General features: G+C 38.3%; 1 protein-coding gene across 2 annotated transcripts in view; it reads right to left on the bottom strand.

Moving 5' to 3' along the window:
- The window catches only part of hk2 (hexokinase 2), a 39361-nt gene extending 22395 nt beyond the window's left edge, over nt 1-16966 (bottom strand). Inside the window, exons 1-5 of one of the 2 annotated variants that reach the window (XM_063489262.1) lie at nt 16697-16966; nt 11394-11556; nt 10161-10309; nt 6042-6161; nt 3161-3256 (exon numbers count right to left, since the gene is read on the bottom strand). In XM_063489262.1, the coding sequence (XP_063345332.1) occupies nt 3161-3256; nt 6042-6161; nt 10161-10309; nt 11394-11556; nt 16697-16759 (591 nt within the window). In that variant the 5' untranslated portion in view covers nt 16760-16966. Of the gene's footprint in view, nt 1-3160; nt 3257-4501; nt 4756-6041; nt 6162-10160; nt 10310-11393; nt 11557-16696 lie in introns of those variants that run through there. The other variant, XM_063489263.1, reaches the window with a different exon arrangement.
- Nucleotides 16967-19050: the final 2084 nt, after the last annotated feature.

Genomic DNA, 19050 nt, shown 5'->3' with positions numbered 1-19050 from the left:
TGAATTAGTTGTAAGTTTGTTGTCAACAAACACACTAAATATCTTGTTTGAGGTGAGCCAAGCCTCGCGTATACTCAGAATTCACCATAAAATCTAGTTTTGGCACTGGGTTCAGTCATTACTCCTTTTCCCCATGTATGCATGCTCATGAAGATGATTCATAAAGCCCCTGGATACGTGAAAATTATCAACTTGCATGGACATGTTTGCATTGATCGGTAAGTCTGACCATATAACAGTCTCACAGCAAACAGTGTGGCAGATGCATAGCAGAACAAGTCAGGCTGGTGGTCTGCATTTGTCCACGCATGTTGTTCTGAGTCTTCCCATTACTTCAGCCAGCTTACTGAAGAAATTAGAAAGGCTTTGAGAAGTGATGTAAGAACCAGTGGTTGATCTGCTCATCTGCTCTGTTATATGCTCTTCATCATCCAACCACTGACAAGGAGTCAGTGGTTGGATGATCTTGATCACTGTCAAGATGGGCATGTTTCTTCTTGACGTGTGGGATTTAACGATTAGAACGATTTGGTCGCGAAACAGTGGAGTAAAACGAGCAGGCTTGCCTTGTGGTGTCAGGCGTGTTTTGAGATCATGTTGCAAAGTTTCCTCACACTATAATCAGACAGGATCACAGAAACAACACCTCTACACCGAGTTTCTCATGTGTGCCCAAGTCTATCTTTTCCTGCAGGTTGAGGAATATACACTGATGAACCACATTATTAGGTACACCTGTTCAAACTCCTGTTAATGCAAATATTCAGTGTACCAAGCAGCTAATACATTAGGCATCGTTAACCATAGCATAGTTGTCGGTGCCAGGCTGACTTGTCTGAGGTTACAATTTACACAGCAAAGCTTAAAATCTGATATATTGTCTAATGGCTTGGGTTTTTTTCCCGGGACATGAAACATAAAAAGATTTTTCTGTAATGTGTTACGTGTAATTATTTAGTAGTCCTTAGTTGTAAATTAGTCATCTACAGCAGTGTTTCCCAACCATTGTGCTGCAGCAAATAGGTCTGCCGTGAAAAATGATCAGGTGTGCTGTGGAAGATTATCTGGTTCCACCTGATTAGTACTCTAAACAGCCGGCGTGAGTAACGGGCAGAACAACTATATTCTCTTCCACTAGAGGGCAGTACAACTACCTGCTCTAATTAAATGGGTTGCCAACTGCCAGTAAAACAGAAGAAGAAGAAGAAATTACATAAAGTCATGCTGTGAGTGAGACAATGCAGCGTGCAATAGATAAATATTTGAAAAGAAATTAGTCAATCTGACCTGGGTCCTGGAGAAAATTCAGACCCAGATGAAGGCCCTAGCACGAGTAGTGGTCAGATGAAAGCAAAAAAATGTAGACTGGGGACAAACCAAGCCAATTCCACTATGCCTGGTGCGCAGGGAAAAATTATCAATATGCTTTTTGTGACATTTTTGTTTGGTGGTGTGCCATATGATTTTTCTAATGTGAAATATGTGTTGTGGCTCCAAAAGGTTGGGAAACACTGATCTACAGCAGTGGTCCCAAACCTTTTTTGCGCCACGGGCTGTTCGATATAACGATATATATCGGATGACGATATAAAAACATCTATCGTTTCATTTTACGCTATCGTTTGTTTCATGGTATCGCAAAATAAAGTGTTTACGGCAATATTTTTTCATCGTTTTGATGGTCACTGTAGTGGCTATATTAATTTCTTAAAGTTCTCTCTTTCTCTTATATTTAATATAACCACACTACAGACAGACAAGCGCCTGTTTTTATGCGTTGTCGTTAGCGACAACAACGGTAAAACCATCGCATGTCCGCTTGTTTATTTTCCACATAAATCTTTCACAATAAAGCTCAAGATCCTGTTGAGACTTTTCAAAATAAACTGAATCACGTAAAAAAGTATGCAGAGCATTTACGAATGAGAAGCAAAAAAGAGACGCCAGGTGCTAAAAAATAAACCTTAGACTCAAACGTTAGAACAGGCTTTCCCCCGCAGCACGCTGTGTAATAAATGGCGGCCGTTACAACTTATGTCTAAAAATGTGTAGTTTCATGCATCGGTTAAAACACTCGACTCCAGGTACACGACGCCCAGCTGGAAACACTTCAGCTACCCGAGATTCACAGAATTTACAGAAAATGTTAAATTTTTGTGATTTATATCGTTATCGGGACGATAGATGTTTTATATCAGGATATGAGATTTTGGTCATATCGCACAGCCCTAGCACGGACCGGTTTATGTCTGACAATATTTTGACGGACCGAACTTTAAGGTGTCGTTGATAAATACAACAAAATAAAACCAGTACCGGTACCGAAAAACAAAGATTTATTCTTAACACACGGGCAAAGACCCAGGGAAACTGAGTTAACGATAAAAACAATTAAAAATAAATAAATAAATAACATTAACAAACGACTCATGGCCCGGACCGCTGATCTACAGTATATCTGTCTCAAGTTTCTGTTGTATTCATGCTGTTTCAAAAATGATACAAATAGGAAAGCTGGACAGTCCCCACTGGTGGACAAAGTATGGAAAAACCAACATTCATAACACGGTTGAAGGGTGTTTCTCCCGTCTTGTCTTTACAACTCTTTATGAAGAGTTGTAAAAGAGTGTAAAGAAGGGTGGAGTTTTCTGCTCTACACGCTGTGGGCCTCTTGTTAGTTGCTCGTTGAACTTCCTTTAAACACCACAGTAGCTGAGGTACTGTTGCTGATCATGTCCATCCCTTTATGAACACAGTATGCCCACCTTCTGATGGCTGCTTCCCACAAGATAATATGCCATGTGTCAAAGCTCAGATCATCCTAAATTGATTTTCTTGAATATGACACTGATTTCACTGTACTCAAATGGCCTCCACAGTCACCATGCAGGGGAACAGGACATTTGTATTACAGATATGTAGCCGACAATTCTGCAGAAACTGTGATGACATCACAGGAGTGCAGACCAAAATGTTTCCAGACGATTGCTGAATCTATGCCATCAAGAATTAAGTTGAAAGCAAAAGGACGTCCAAACTGGTACTACTAAGGTGTGCCTAACACAGTGGCAAGCCAGTGAATCTAACTGCAGCTACACTTAATTAGCACAGTGTCAATACCTTTCCAAATGTTCAAGTGTTTATAAATTTGGATAATTACCCCTCTTTTCTTGATGGATTTCCTCAGAAGGCTGACCACGTCCTGTCCTTCCACCCCACTTGACCTGAAGCCTTTAGTCCAAGACATCAAAACAGCCTGCAGATGGAAAAAAAACAACAAGTCAATTAAAAAATAATTTCATGATATATTGCTCAGAGTTGTTACACACCTCATCGACTCACAGAATGACTGAGTGAATCACAAAAGAGTGAAGTGATTTACAAATCACCTAAAATCTGAAACACACTTCATCACTGGCTGTAAGAGTCCCCAACTCAGGTGGCAACGCACACTGTGTTTATAATAACTTAACCTGACAACGACTAAATGTTAACTCTTCCCTGTAAAATGTGGACATTTAAAACAGCAAAGTAAATAAACAGCAGGTGGTAATTTCCCTATAAAAGCAAAAATAAACATTTATCTTTTTATGAACTTCCATGACACAGCTTGGTAAAATGTCTGGGACATGAAAGCTGCTCATTCTTACCAGCATTCATTCAGAGCAAAATTAATGAGTAGTATCAATAAGAATTTTCAAGCTGGAAGGATTATATTCAGCCCAGAGACAGTCCACCATGAAGACTTTTAAAATATGTTCACAGTCCAAGCTAATCATGGATTACCCTGGACACCATATACAGTCCAAACTAAGTAGTTTGATTTGTGTTGAGGTCATGTGTGGTGACAGTGAACATGTTACCTCAGGTGACACATTCAGTGCAGGGCTGTGTGCATCACAGGCAAAAGGAGACTGTGACCTTTCTGTTGATGGTATGATTTCAGATTTTGAACTCAGCACAGCACTGTGAAACTTCGTGTTTCCCATTTATTTTTTTATCTGTCAGTCATCAAGTACAAACTACAGACGAATACGAAACGGGAAAGGTCACTTAGCAACTGGCAGCTAGTAATAAAAAAAAGCCAGAGTAATTTTCTGTTAACTAATAATTTCACTTTTAAAATGTATGAACTTTGTGTTCTTTTAGTCTAAAAAAAAATGTAAATCTTGTAAAAAAAAATAATAAAATAAAAAAAAATAACTGAAGACTGAATGCCTCCTCTAATGTCTGCTGTAACCAGTTTTACTGCATATTTTTGCAATAGCCATAAAAACTTGTTACCATCTTCACTGTAAAACAGGTTTGCACATTAAATCTAAAATAATATAACAGACAGCATTAAAGTACCAAGTCTCAGCTGTAATATAGGCACGTATGCCTTTAGGATTCAGCCCTTTCACCAAACTGTGTCTAAAAGTACTGGAACAGTTTGGTTACTAAAACCTTCTTAGGAAGCTGCGTGTCGTTTCAACATATGTTTATGGACGAAGGTGCTCACCTGTGGGTTCAAGCTGAGTGAGTGTTGGATATTAGGCTGAGGTGGAGTTATCTGTCAATTTGAGAAGTGAAAACGTGAAGAACAAATTGTCTAAAAAAAAGAATGAAAGAAAGAAAAAAAGAAAAAAAATCTACAAGAGACATCAGTTTGTTTCATCTGTTGCACAGACAAAATAGAAAATAGCAAAGGCTGAGGAAGTCTTAGTGGACAAAAAAAATACCCTTTGAGTGCACAGGGGGAAAAAAAGCTCCTGAAGATGTACGCTTAGGGCCAATTTATGAAAACATCCACCCTCCATAAACCGAATTTCTACTTATGAATTAAAATGAGCTTCCTTTAAAAAGATGGAAAGAGAAAAAACTGAATTGAAGGGGAAAAAAATATCATAACCCAAACCATTATTTTAATTATAAAGGTGGTTTTGGAAAAGCATAGGAGGTTGGCTGTATGTCAAATTAGAACTGCGATATTGCCATCTATTGAATATTTCACTGCTGATGGAAGCAACAGGTAAAATGCCCAAGGACACAAAAGCATCGTGCATGCTAAGAATCAGCTAGATTCTTTAAATATTATACAATTAGGCATTAAAAACATGTGGCCAAAGCAAACAAAGGGCTTTTTAGCATGATTGCTTTAAATTGAGGAGCACAGTACTTGCCGCTCAATTTAGAAACAAGGATGGAAACTCCAATATCAGTAAATGTTGAATATGTTTGCAACTTGTTGAGTGAAGTGAGCTGTCATAATAATGGCAAATGTGTTGTGTTAAAACTGTTACATATAACACACAGCTGTTTCCTTACTTACACAAACTGAGACTTGGCACTTTAATGTAGTAAAATAAAGAAATAAATCAACAAGAACGCAAAGAGCAAGAGTCCAGATACTCACAGACTGGACCGCATCACTTTTTGCACAGCAAAAGAAGAGTTAGAAAGAATGCCAACGTAATAACCCAAGAAAAGCAGCAGTGTGATGAAGCCCTCACTGACTGCTGCAAGTAAAAGCTGACAGCAGAGGACCATTAGAGAAACTTCACACTATTTTCAATACCCTGAAAGAACAAAAAATAAAAGGCCCAGTTCATGCAACGGCAGAGCACCGCTGCTCTCCGCATCCCCTTCTTCTCGCTGAGGTGGTCCAGACAGGAAAGGTTATCAGATGACCAGCCAAGTGTACAGACAAGACGTTTCTAAAAAACAGATATCTCCCTGCTACAGTTAGGAGCCACAGATCTGGAAAGGCAACACTTTAAAGGAGATATCTAAAGTATGGTTGCAGTTTGAACTTCTGAGGAGGTCAAAAACAAAAATCTGACTCATTCAGAAACAACTAAAATGCCAAACTTGAAATGGTAACAGTAATTGTGTTATTTTATCATTAATTTATTTTAAACAATTTCAACTCTTTATATATCTAAACACAGAAAAAAGAGTTCTAATTAAACAGAAATACAAGAAAGAAATTAACTGAATTGAATCTTTATTGAAATCCATCCAAGTCTTTGATTTGAGGGCAGAACTTTTAAATCACTCACCTCATCCAACTTAGTCTGCTGGCAGGGAAAAGAGAAGGTGAAGCCCAGAGGAAGCTTTTTGTCCTTCATGCCCATCTTGTCCAGATAGTTAGCCAGACAAGCAGCTATGTGGTCAAAAAACTACAAGAGAAGAAAGGTCAGTTTTCTTATTAAGTGCAAGATGAAAAATTGCATCTTTAATTTTCCATACATGTGTGCATTGTTCATCCAACTAGCAATGCTGCTGGTGTAATGAACCTTGTGATACATTATTACGAGTCCTGAAGCCGTTTAAATCCTACTAACAAATCTGTTAAGAACAGGCTAACATGGTCTTATACATCACTTCATCACATCTTTGCTATGTCACTTGTAAACAACATCTTAACACAGGCATGCAATAAAGAAAGCTTTCAAAGGACTTTATAGTTCAACACCTTGAATTAAGTAGCTTGTAGAAGCACAAGTAGCAGCAATAAGCTGAAGTAATAGTTTTCTGTGTGACTTTATCAACATTTTTGTGGAGGAATTTCGTCCCACTCTACTTTACATTGGCATTCCTTTATGCACAGCTCAAGACTACAGTTTGGTCCATTTGAAAACCTTGACTCTTTTTCAGGCTTTCTGTTGGAAATTTCCTGCTGTTCGTGGGATCATTGTCCTGCTGCATGACCCAGTTTCAGCTGAGCTTTAGCTGTCAGACAGATGGCCTCACATTTGACTCTTGAATACTTTGGTATACAGAGGAGTTCATGGCTAACTCAATGACTGGAAAGTGCCCAGGTCCTGTTGCTGCAAAACAAGCCCACATCAAGCCAATGCTTGACAGGTGGTATAATGGTGTTATTGCTGATGTGTCTGGTTTTTGCCAAACGTGGGACTGTGTATTATGGTAGAACTTCTCCCCTTTTGTTTTCATCGGACCAAAGGACATTGCTACGCATTTACCAATACCTGCATGGAAAAGTTCTTAACCTGCGCAAAAAATGACTTAACACGCAAAACCACTGTGAGATTTTGACAAGTGAGTAACATCCAATTTTGCTCTTGCAACCATGTTAAACTCATTCTAATATAACAGGTTTGTGTTTGCTGCCTGCAGTCTGCATCATTTTAAAGACTTTTGTTCAAATTTCCTAAAGAAAAACACATCCATTCATTTGTTTGTACACATAGTTAGAGGCACTTTTAAATGTAATCATAAAGTACAAACAAATCCAGGCACAAGTATATTTATAAACACCAGGTTTATGCATGATTTATGGACAGTTTTGTGCGAACACACATGAGTAAATAAGTTTTATTGTTCCATGTTTGTTTTAAACAGAAGAGCTTTTCTACTGATAATCTTTCCAAAGAAGTCATACTTGTTCAGTCTTTTTCTAACTGTACTGACACAAAGCAACTGGCTGCTGCTTTGCAGTAATGCTCTCCCTTAATGCTCAGTAGTATGATGTTAAATGCAAAACAAAATTACACAACATTAAAATAAAACGCGAGGATATTTTTGTCACTGTAAAACAAACAAAGGATAATTATACATGCCTAACTGTTATTGCAATATTATTAAAATTTATAAACCAAGCATTTGATCTCTTTCATGCACTGAGTTTAATTCAACAGTCTTAAAAGAGCGACACTGAGGTTGTTAATTAGTGTGTTGTTTTGGTTTTCATGTTGAGCTACATGATTTAGGCCACCTGTGGTTTTCGGGGGAGATGGAGCTCTCTTTAATTTAGTGGTGATATAGACTGCATTCTCTTTCTCTTTCAAAGCCCAACCTACTGCTGAGCTTTTTATTTTTCACTCTTCACCTTGCTCCATCCTGAGGCCATGAAAATGGCTGCTTGTGGATGGGGAATTGCAAGACACTTTGAGTGTTGTGGATACGACACTACAGAAAGCCACAGGCTCAGCAGGGGTTGGCATTCATGATGGTCTTGGCATCTGTCATATTTGTCTGTTTTTAGTTTGTTGTGTGATGACTTCTGACAACCCTGCCAAAACCCAGTCTGCCAGTTTGCAAAAAACTTTTATTTTTCTTTAGTTTCTAACTAACTTTTTTAATATCTAATTTAAATATTTGCAGTTGAGTGTATTTGTTTGTCTGACGGCTGTTTTATTTTGCTGTGTCCATGACAATTAGGCCACTGTTAACCTACACAGTTTTATGTTTTGATTTCCTGTGTTTAGCACATTTAGTTTAACTATGATGAAATCTACTACAGTGGACCCTCGTTTTTTACAATTATTATAGATGTTTTAAGGCTGTCAAACCCCTCACTACACACTTTATACACTTTTCTCAGACAGGCGTGAACATTTTCACACTTTTCTCTCTTGTTTAAACGCTCTCAAAGCTCAAACCTTTGTAGAAAAATAAGTAAAGTATTATAGAATGAAACCAAAGATCAAACCCTGTTTTCAGGTCCAGAACATGGGAATAGAGCAGCTGCCAGAGAATTCAACATTAATGAATTATCTGACTGTTTTGTTTCGCTTAATGTGCCTTATAATGTGGTGCGCCTTATGGTCCGAAAAATACGGTAACTTGTACATTCCTTTAGCATGTCCAGAAGTCCAACTTTTTTTGCGATATTAGCATTTTCCTCTGCCTTGTGGGTGCAAAACATTTTGTCAACATTGTTGGAGAGAAAACTGACAAACATACAGTGCAGCACTTCAGAGTCACACTGCTAGCAATCGAAGATTTACGTAAATTTGACAAGCTGAACACATTCTGTACTGTACAGGAGACACAGAACAAGATTGATTGACGATGGTCTACAGCCAATCAGGACGCAGAACACAGTCCGCTGTAAAAAAAAACAAATAAAAAAAACAAACCCAAAAACCCCCCAAACAAACATGCAAAATTGCACAAAAAAAATCCGCGAAACAGCGAGGCTGCGAAAGCTGAACCACTTTATAGTGATTGACCACTGTATATGAAAAAAGTTTGCTATATTACAGTGTGTCATTATTGAACTGAAGCCAAAATACAAGGTGCTGCTAATCAAATGTACTTAACTGATCATCAGCAAGTGTGAGCATGTCTATAAAAGCAGAGTTTTTCAGTAGCTTGCTGTCCATTAGTTTGGGAAGGGTTGGAAGGGCATTTCCAAACAATGTGAACTCCTTTTTCGTTCTACAGTGAAAAAGATTATTCACATGGGAAAAACATTCAAGACAGCTGCCACGCTTCCCAGTGAACATCATAGTAAATTAAATGTTCAGTTTCCCTCAGAGAAAACACAAGACATTTTAGAATCTACAGACCTCAGGTGAGCATGGTCAATGTTAAAGGTCATGACAGCACTAATAGAAAAAGACTGAATAAATGTGGCTTGCTTGGAAAGGTTGCCAGGAGAAACATCTCTCTGAAAAGAACATGTGAGCACACATTAATAGGCAGAGTTGCAAACTCAAGGCCATTGCATCAACCATGAACTCCTCTGTATCCAAAAGTTTTCTAAAGTCAACTATAGGGTCATCTGTTAACTACTAGAGTTTGGCCACAGTTGGGTTCTGCAACAGAACAGTGATCCCAAGCACAGCAGCATATCTACAAGAGAACAGCTGAAAGAGAAAAGAATCAAGGTCCCGGTGTCCCAGTCAAAGTCCAGTCCTCAACCTTAAGAGAGCGGTTAAGAAATGAACGCCTGCAAAGAGTGGGCCTAAATTCCTCCACAATGATGTGAGAGACTGAAAATTATTATTTTAACTTATTAATTGGTGGTTCTATAAGTTATTGAATGATGCAGTGTGTGTAGTTTTGCACACCCTGCTTCTGCATTTAGGCTGTGAGCATAAATAATGACACAGTATAAAATGTAATCCGTAATTGTTCATTTGAGGTTGTATTTACCTCATTCTAGCACACTGTAGGGATCAGAGTTTATTTCATTAGAACAGAAAGACAGTCTTTTCTTTTTACCGTGATTGTACACACACTGTATAGATGTACTTCAGATAAACTAATGATAATTTAATTGTCATTTTTGGGTTGATGAGGCCAATTTCTCCTGTCAATGTGCGTGCTTTTTTCTTCGTACATGGCTCGTAAACCTCAGCGATAGCAAAGCACACAGTAAAAGAAAAAAGATAAATTAGCCTTCCATAATGTGGAACGCCTCTTACCTCAGACCCGCTCCCTCTCATGATGTGTTCAGGAATGTCGTAAATCTGACTTTCCATCTCCACTTTTTGCTCGCCGTTACCCATGACTTTGACCAGAAGCACTCGGAAGTTTGATCCACCAAGGTCGAGGGCCAGGAATTCTCCTTGTTCTTTCAACAAAAGAATAAACCCAGAGTTACATACAGCACAACACTCACAATCAACCAGAATATTCCCGATATATCAAAAATACATGTTAAAAAAGTGCTTCAATTTCCCAGTATAATATTATTCTATATTATTAATAGTATGTTTCGCATTGATAACAAAGTTGCTATGAAATAATATTTTATAATCTAATGTTCAATCAGAAAAAAAGTCCTATTTCAATTCCAGGAAACTAAATTAATGTCTTCTTATTGCACTGCCGACACATTAAATTTATAATATACAAGTTGTTTTTTTTGTCTTGGAAAGTGAATAATTCATTTCTGTCAAACAGTTACTTCATATATCATTCTAGCTGTAATTAAAAACACACTCATCAAAAATGTCAACTCATGTGTGCTTCATGCAGAAGATAAAAAATATATCTATCTATATAAAGATATATCTATAGATATATAAGATATATATATATGTAAAGATAGATCGATCGATAGATCGATAGATCAATAGATCGAGTATTTACTGGTGGCTGCCGGTGTTACTCCTCACTCCTCACCCTTGTAGTAGATACTCTCATGGTTAAATAAGGATAAATAGGATAAATTTGAACATGCTAGGTGACTTCCTTGCAGAATGCAAACAAGTCAATAAATAAAAATCACATACAACAGTTGTAAGGAATATCTGTTCATGTTTCATCTGTCTTATAAAAATAAATACATAAATAGATATATTAGACGTCACCAAATATTAGTGTGCACATCAGGCTTAAAAAACCCTGTTTCAGTTGGGCAGTAGAAGATAGTACCAGTGGTGTAATTTTCTATATTTATGCCCTTAGATGAACCTGCCTTGAAAAAGAAACTCTCTCATGTCAGGCTGTGTTTATGATTAGATAAAAACCTGTTACACTGATTTACTCCCTAAAGAATGAATTATCTAAATAGTTTTTGGTTTGAAATGAGAACATCTTCCCTCAAGACAAAATCCCCTTTTTCAAGGAACACATTTTCACTGGACACGTCATTTACACCAACTCTTTACAGTCTCATATGAACAGTATCCTGTACGTGAAACGGGTATTACCTGTTCCGTCAGGAGTGGAGCGCACAAATGTGGGCAGCATCTTGACAGCAGCTGTGGGGTTGGTGTCTCTACACAGGCCTTTGTCCATCTCTCGACGAAATCGCAGTGACACGTCCATCAAAGTCTTATCTGACAGCTGGAGGTTGTGAAGGTATTTGTCCACCTAGATAAATAAATAAGTAATTAATTAACAAAGTTGGTACTTCCTAAGCACTAGAATAGTCTGCATCAGAAAATATAACATGCATTACAGCCTTCCTTGGCAGGGTTCAAGGGGATAATTGCTTAATAGCGTGTAGCTTCCTGGCAACTGTATTAAAGTGTTGAAAAGAAAAAAAAAAAACCCCACACAAACTCAAATAGAAACACAGAGTAAACAGCATCATCATGTTAAAGGTGTACCAAAAATAAATGCCTAATGACTTCTAGTTTCCCAACTGGTAACTGAAGACGTTGACATTGTGTAGCTTGATATTTAAAACTCCCAACACAAGGTGTGCTCCAGCTGCTTCAATACGTGACTGTTAGACTCTTTGTTCTCCACTTCTATACATTTTGTATAGAAGATGTTACTTTTTGCACCAAACTTGTGTCCATACTGTGGTATCCTACACCTGAGAGCATGGAAGTGAGCCAGACCAGTGAAAATCCCCTTCTGTCAGTGTGTAGTTTAACTTTACACTCACTTAATCCCTGAGATGGGAAAATATAAGAAAAAGAAGTGCAATTTCAACCTGTCTCAGTTTCTCTATGTGATAAAGTACTGCTGCTGCATTAAATGAAAGAAATCTGTCACCAGAACTAATACTGGGCTTAAAGTGGAAGAAATTTGCCCACACTGTCCTGTAGTTATAATGCAGAATGTTTTTGTTAATTCACATATAATGTCCTGTTGTATTCATTTATTTTACGGTGGACATATTAAAAAAAGAGAGACTTCTAAAAGAACTGGAACTTTCCTGTCATTTAACAGTTTCTACTATTACTTTATTACTTCCGTGTAGCATGAATGTCCACGGGAGAGGTCTTTATGGGTGGGACAAACAGTGAAATTTATGAGAACAGCTAAAAGTCCAAAATCCTTCACATTTTCCAAAACCATCTAGTGAGCCGCACTGGAGTCTTTACCAGGTCAATTCTGCCCCCCAGGTCTTATGTTTGACACCACGCCTTAGAGGTCCCAACAAAGAAAGAAATGAAAATTATTCTCAAAATCTTTACAAAATTTTGTAGGCAAACTTAACAGTCTGGAGCAAGGCTAAAGCAAGAAGGTAACAAAAAATTTCACGTATTGTTCCAGATTTTAGACAAAAACTATCTATGACAAAAATTAACGAAAATAAGCCCATTTCAACAACTCAACTCTGGTACTAGGTCACCGTGGTCCTCGAGTTGGACCGTGTATCTAGGGAACACAATGGATTGAATGTTGTAGTACTTGCACATCACTACTATGAAAGTGGAAATTACACTTTCTGAAAGGAAGAGACTAAGATTCGGCAGGAAAATAGGCTGATACCACACACACACAGTGATATTACATAAGTACATAGTACATAAAAATACACCTGCAGATTCGTCACATGGCTTGTATAATGCGTCTCTGTTCCAGTGAGTTAAAAGAGCAAATTTCTCAATGAATATGGCATTTTTTTCTTATTAATAAAGTAAAATGCATGTACTGCATGTAACCCAGATCTCTCTAATACTTAAAAAAAAAAAAAGTTTTCTCTGTAGCAGTACTTACTGACTGATTTCAGTCAAATGTGAATGGTAAAATCTTTGCTCAGATTCACACCTCTCACTTTGAAATGTGCTCCCTGGCACCAAACAGGACACTTTTGTTAAAAATAGATTTTCTTTTTTCAGTGTGAGGGGCTTTCTCAGTATTATCCATCTCCTCTCAGACTCTTCAGACCCACAGGTATTAGTTTTCCTGGAGCGTGGAAACAGCTTTTGATAGAGTAAAATGGAGATATTTATTCTATACTTTGAAGGGATTTGAGAAGGGGCGAAACATCATAACTTCTCAGGTATTATCCAAAGCTCCAGTCTCTATTCCAACCTGTTCAGTGTTGGTAGAGGCAGAGGTACCCTCTTTGACCTCTTATTTGCATTTGCTATTGAGAGTCTTTCATTAGCCTTTCACTAAACTTAACTCTCTTTATTGACCTCAAGAGAGGATCAATAGCAGGTGTAATTCAGAGCTTTCCCATGTCTGGGGTGTTGCCTCAGGAAGGGCACCTGGTGCAAAAATCTGCCAAATCAAATACGTGGAGCTGCCTGCTGTGGCGACCCCTTGTGAATGAGGGAGCAGTATGAACTGTTGACACTAACTGGATTAGGACCCAGGAGGAGCACTATCATCTTGATAGATGCAAGAATCTTTATCTTATCAACCATTTTCTCTGTCAACTTTAATTTTCTCTCCAACTGGTACACCACAGGAAGACTACACTATTAGAATAATAAAATCGACGCTTCTTTAAACTCCTCAATACGTGCAAATTATCTTGAAAATTGTCTTTACTTCCTGTGAAATTGAAAAAAAGCATATGTGTTAGGTTAACCAGTGATTCTAAACCGGCAGTAGGGATGAATGTGAGCGTGAATGGCTGTTTATGGCGCCCTGCAGCAGCAACTTGCCCATTGGAAATCCTACTATCCTACTACCTCCCCAACTTTAACAGCTGGGATGGGCTACAGCAGCATTTAACCTCTTGTAGACAGTGCTTCCTATCCTTCTCAAGAGGAGAGCTACACATCTCATACAAGTCACGAGCTATCAGGACTCATTATCTGCTCCTAGAACAGTTCTGAACCATGATCGTGACTGTCCCGTCCTCCACAGTATAACTGTATGTGTTCTTCACAGGCGCCTTGTACCGTTTTCTTTTGTGGAAAGTGACAGAACAGTTACATGACTAAGCTAAGCTTATGCTTTAGAAGAAAAAAAAACACCACACACTGTACAGTATGTTACCAGAGCCTGAAATTACCCCCCACCCCTCTGGTTGGCCACTATAGGGGGCTACTACAAAGCTTTATTGCAAGGTTCTTACTATAATGTCTAAAAGCAGGTTTTTACTTTGTCATTAAGGGTTTAATAAGTCCAAAGGGATGGGAATTTATACTTCATTCATTCATTTAAATTAAATTTAGAAAGAGAAGGGGTCTGAATATTTCCCAAACCAACTTTAAATGTTCCCCTTAGCAGGAGTATCTGACAGACCAATTCACGTTTTGTAATTATAAGCTGAGTGTGAGTAAGAAGCCTCACAGCAAGAGAAGCTGTTAAAGGTTTCGTAGATGAATGATAGCGTCTATGAACAAGGAAAATCATCAATTCATACAATTCCCCGTTTAAATGACAGCAATGACTGGAGTGCAACAATAGGAGAAAACAGCAGAACAACAGAACAAAAGGCCTAATGACTTCGATTCAGCCATTAATCAAAAAGAATCAGCTCAAAAGGTCCAAGGGCAATACTGCTGTACTACCATGTAGGACAAATGCTGTAATTTCGTTTTGGCTATTTCAACAGATTGCATAAGATTACCACCAGAAACCCTGAATAAGAAGTCAAACCGTAGGTAATGAAATGAAAAAGCAGTGAAAAGATTGTTCAAAATGAAATACAAAAGGAATTACACTGTCTGAAATGGCAGTAAATTCAAGTTTTATTACGCTATTATTTAACAGTAATTATCAGGCATGTGCATTCTCACCCATACAGTTTAACTTGCTTACATAAGCTGATCACTAAGCACCCATCTTCACATACAGTCTCGTAGGCAATGTACAGATTATATCTATTAGTATGCAAGGGCTAGGCCTAAAAAGAAGGCTCTATCATGTAAATGTTACAGTCCTGTGACTTGCAGGCTTTTAATTTGAAGCAGTCACAGGAAGTGTTTGTACTAGGGTTGCTAATCATCCCTGTGTTTTCACGAATGATGACGTGTGTTTTAACTGTGAGCCTCTGGGCATCGTGAAAAGGACAAGTTGTGCAGAAGACTGTAGCTATCTACCTGATCTCAGTCAAGACAGATTTTCCCATCTCTACCGCGTTAACAGCATAACACAGTCACTTCACCAAAGCATGTCACTAACTTATCAAACAGAACGTGTTCGAATTAAGGGGCTGGCCTCAAAGCCTGTGTCAATAATGATAAAAATAAAAATTCCTGCAATGAAATTTTTTTTACAAATTTAAATATTTTTGAAAATATTATGTATAACGACAATATAATAATACTGTAAACTTGTATTGTATGGTGTCGTGTCATTAAGTAACCTGTCCCAAGCCTGAATATATAGGAGGGTTGCATCAGGAAGGGCCTCCAGCATAAAAACTGCGCCAAATCAAACATCTGCGCACATCCGCTGTGACAATCCCTTGGGAAAGCTGTAAATACCACGTCATTAAGTAAGCTTCCTATTGTGGATGATTTTATTTTCACATTAATCCATTTTCTTACACTTATCCAAATCAGGTTTGCAGGGGGCTGGAGCCAAGCCGAGGTACCTGAAGAGAACCCACACACACACACACACATGCAGAATCCAAGCAGCAAGGCTCCAGTCAGATGGGAGACTCAGACCCAAGGTGTTCTTGCTGTGGTGCAACAGTGCTAATCACTGTTCCACTGTGCCACCCTGGGTTTGTTTTATTGTTATTAAGTGTTTTGTTTTCTTTTGTTTTAGGCACACTGCAAATTTCTTAAATAAAATCTGGAGCTTTTTGCAGCAATGATGGCCTTTTCCTGTTATAAATTTAGGTGACAGGAACCACTAAAGTTTTTAACTTTACTGTGCTTTTACTTCCCTGAACAGGAAAAATGTCTGTGTCTTCCACACTTTACCGTTTCTTCCAAGAAAAGGGCGTTAACGATTTCCCCATACAGAGAGTAAGAAAGGGGTACACACACACACACACACACACACACACACACACACACACACACACACACACACACACACACACTGCATTGACGAAACCTGATATGACATTACCTTCTCTATAGAGTGCGTAATAAGCTTTATTGAGTCCTGTTACCCAATGCATTGCTCTAACCTCCTCTAGCGTGAGCAATGAAGTGGGGGTTAATTAAGTTAACGGCAGCTTTTTGGACAAAGAGGAAGAAGTAATAACACGCAAACAATACATGCTAACAGCCTAGCGACCTGTTTGACCCCGGTTTCACGTCCTCCCTGAGACGTATCAAGTTCAAATGTCACGTCACCATACTGGAGACAGCCACCAAAACATAACTAGCGGAGTGTTGAAGCCAGTACTCACTTTATCTGCTTGGTCATCGTGGAGTTCCGTGCTGTAATTAGCCAGAGGGTTCGAGGTTGACATCGTTAGTCAGGGATGTGTGGCGAATTTACGTCCTTCCCGTCCTCCTACTCTACAAACTTACAGAGAAAGTAAATACAAACACGGCTCCCTTAAATAATAAACACACAACAGTGCTAGCTTGTCTTAAATTCGTAAGTTAAACTCGTCTTTAAAAACAGACTTGTGCAAAAAAAACTCTAGTGAAACTTCCAGCTTCCTGGACCTGGTAGTGTGGTGACGTCAGAGAGAAAGAAGGGCGCCGATTGGCTGCAGAGATGTCGCGGCGATATCACTCCCCCCCCCCCAAAAAAAAAGAAATTACAGAACAACAGTGCTGAGGTACTACAAAATTTGGTATTGAAGTGATACAAAGTGAATACAGGGAAAGTATTACAGATACCAATATCAATACTGATACTGTTACTTTTAAGACAGATATTGGGTAGGGCAGTGTGTTATGATCTATGAGATGAATCATCATCAGTTTCCAAATTCATAACAGAATTTAATGACCGCTAAATCACTACGATTTTTTACTTTCCACAATACTTAACACAACAAAGGACATCATTCAGCCTTTCATGTGTTTTGAAACTGGAATTTAAACGTTGTTTAAATGTGCTATAGGCTATACATATAATACATGTGACAGTCAACACAAAAAGGTTTTTTCAAAAAGGACATTTTTTTATGGTGCATGTTTGAGGAGGAGGATTTTTTCATTTGCATAAAATAATGCAATAAGCACAATTCAGTGAGCTATACACTGAACTTAGAGCAGGGGTGTCCAACTCCAGGCCTCAAGGGCCAGTGTAAGGCAGGTTTTAGGTGTGTCCTTGATCCAACACAACTCTTCAACATGTCTTGAAGTTCTCCTGAGGCCTGGTAATGAACTAATCATTTGATTTAGGTGAGCTGACCCAGGGTGATATCTAAAACCTGCAGGACACCGGGCCTTGAGGCCTGGAGTTGGACACCCCTGACTTAGAGGATAGAGACAGCATATCAATCCTAGTATCAATCTGTTACCAAAACCAGCGTTTTAATCGATGCTATCGATATTTGGATTGATCCGCCCATTTCTACAGTACAGAGATGTTTCAGATATGAACCAAACAATAGGAGCGCAATTTCTCAGCCGTTTGTTGTTACTTTGCAGATTGTGATTTTTATACAAGGTACAACAGTGTATAAAATTCACTTCAGGCAGGTTCCAAATTTTATCCAATACCTCAATAATAAACAACTCAAACAAGGAAATAAACAAAAGGAAATAAACAAAGGAAGGAAATAAAGAAAAACAAACAAACAAACAAAACAAAACAAAAAAACCCCACACATTTTCAAAGATGCTTGGAACAGCCTACCTGGCACTTATAATCCAAATTTCTCTCATTAAACGACTTGTAAACAGTATTGGTGTATGTATGCCGACACCTGATAGCATCGTAGGCCCCCTCTTCTGATTGATCCTTGCATCACGTGAACATCTATTTATAGAATGATTTCGAAAGTTACGTTTGGTCACGGCGGTATGTGACCAGAGGGATTTAATTGAAGGGCATGGATCAAATGGAAAGACGTGTGGGCAGGTACTGTTATAAGCAGAAATATGTTGCTTTTCACATTCTTTTGTTCTGAAACTGCTCAGACAAAAACTCAGTAAGTCTGGTTCCTATCTTTAAACAATGTTACCACTAGCAACAACAACAAAATATATAATAAGATTAAAACTTCCAAGAGTATATCTGAAGGGAAGAAGTTCCTGTGGTCTCCAGTAAAATGATGGAACAATATCTTACACAGAACAATCACCATGCAAATCTAACTCACATGAACCCAATTCGAAACCTCATATCACACATCTTTTTTTCACTTACTCAGTGCAGATCAGCACCAAAAACTATTTCACATATAAATCTTCTTCGCACGTGACCACACATGCACAGACAGACACACACATCCACATATGTGCAATACCACTAAGTGTAATTTTTCTAACAAAACATAGTATGTAAATTTTATTTTATATAGTATGTTATTCTTTTTATCTTATTCTATTCCATTGTTTTCCTTAATTTTTAGTGCTTGTAACTTCGCACTGTCCACTTTCTGCCGTGACCCAACAAATTTCCCACGTGTGGGGCTAATAAATGCTTAAAAATTCAGACCTTCCATACACAAGTGGTACTCATTGAATCCTACACAAACAAAGCAACAAATGTAAGTGCAGTAAAAGCAGTAAGTAACCACCACATGCCCTATATAGTTTGTAAAAAGCAATGTACACAGATGTTTCAGTAGCTACAACA

This window comes from Pelmatolapia mariae, linkage group LG12 (assembly GCF_036321145.2).
Source record: "Pelmatolapia mariae isolate MD_Pm_ZW linkage group LG12, Pm_UMD_F_2, whole genome shotgun sequence".
NCBI classification, from domain to species: Eukaryota; Metazoa; Chordata; class Actinopteri; order Cichliformes; family Cichlidae; genus Pelmatolapia; species Pelmatolapia mariae.
Note: the sequence above shows the minus strand (reverse complement) of the source record. Positions and strands in the feature narration are given on the sequence as shown.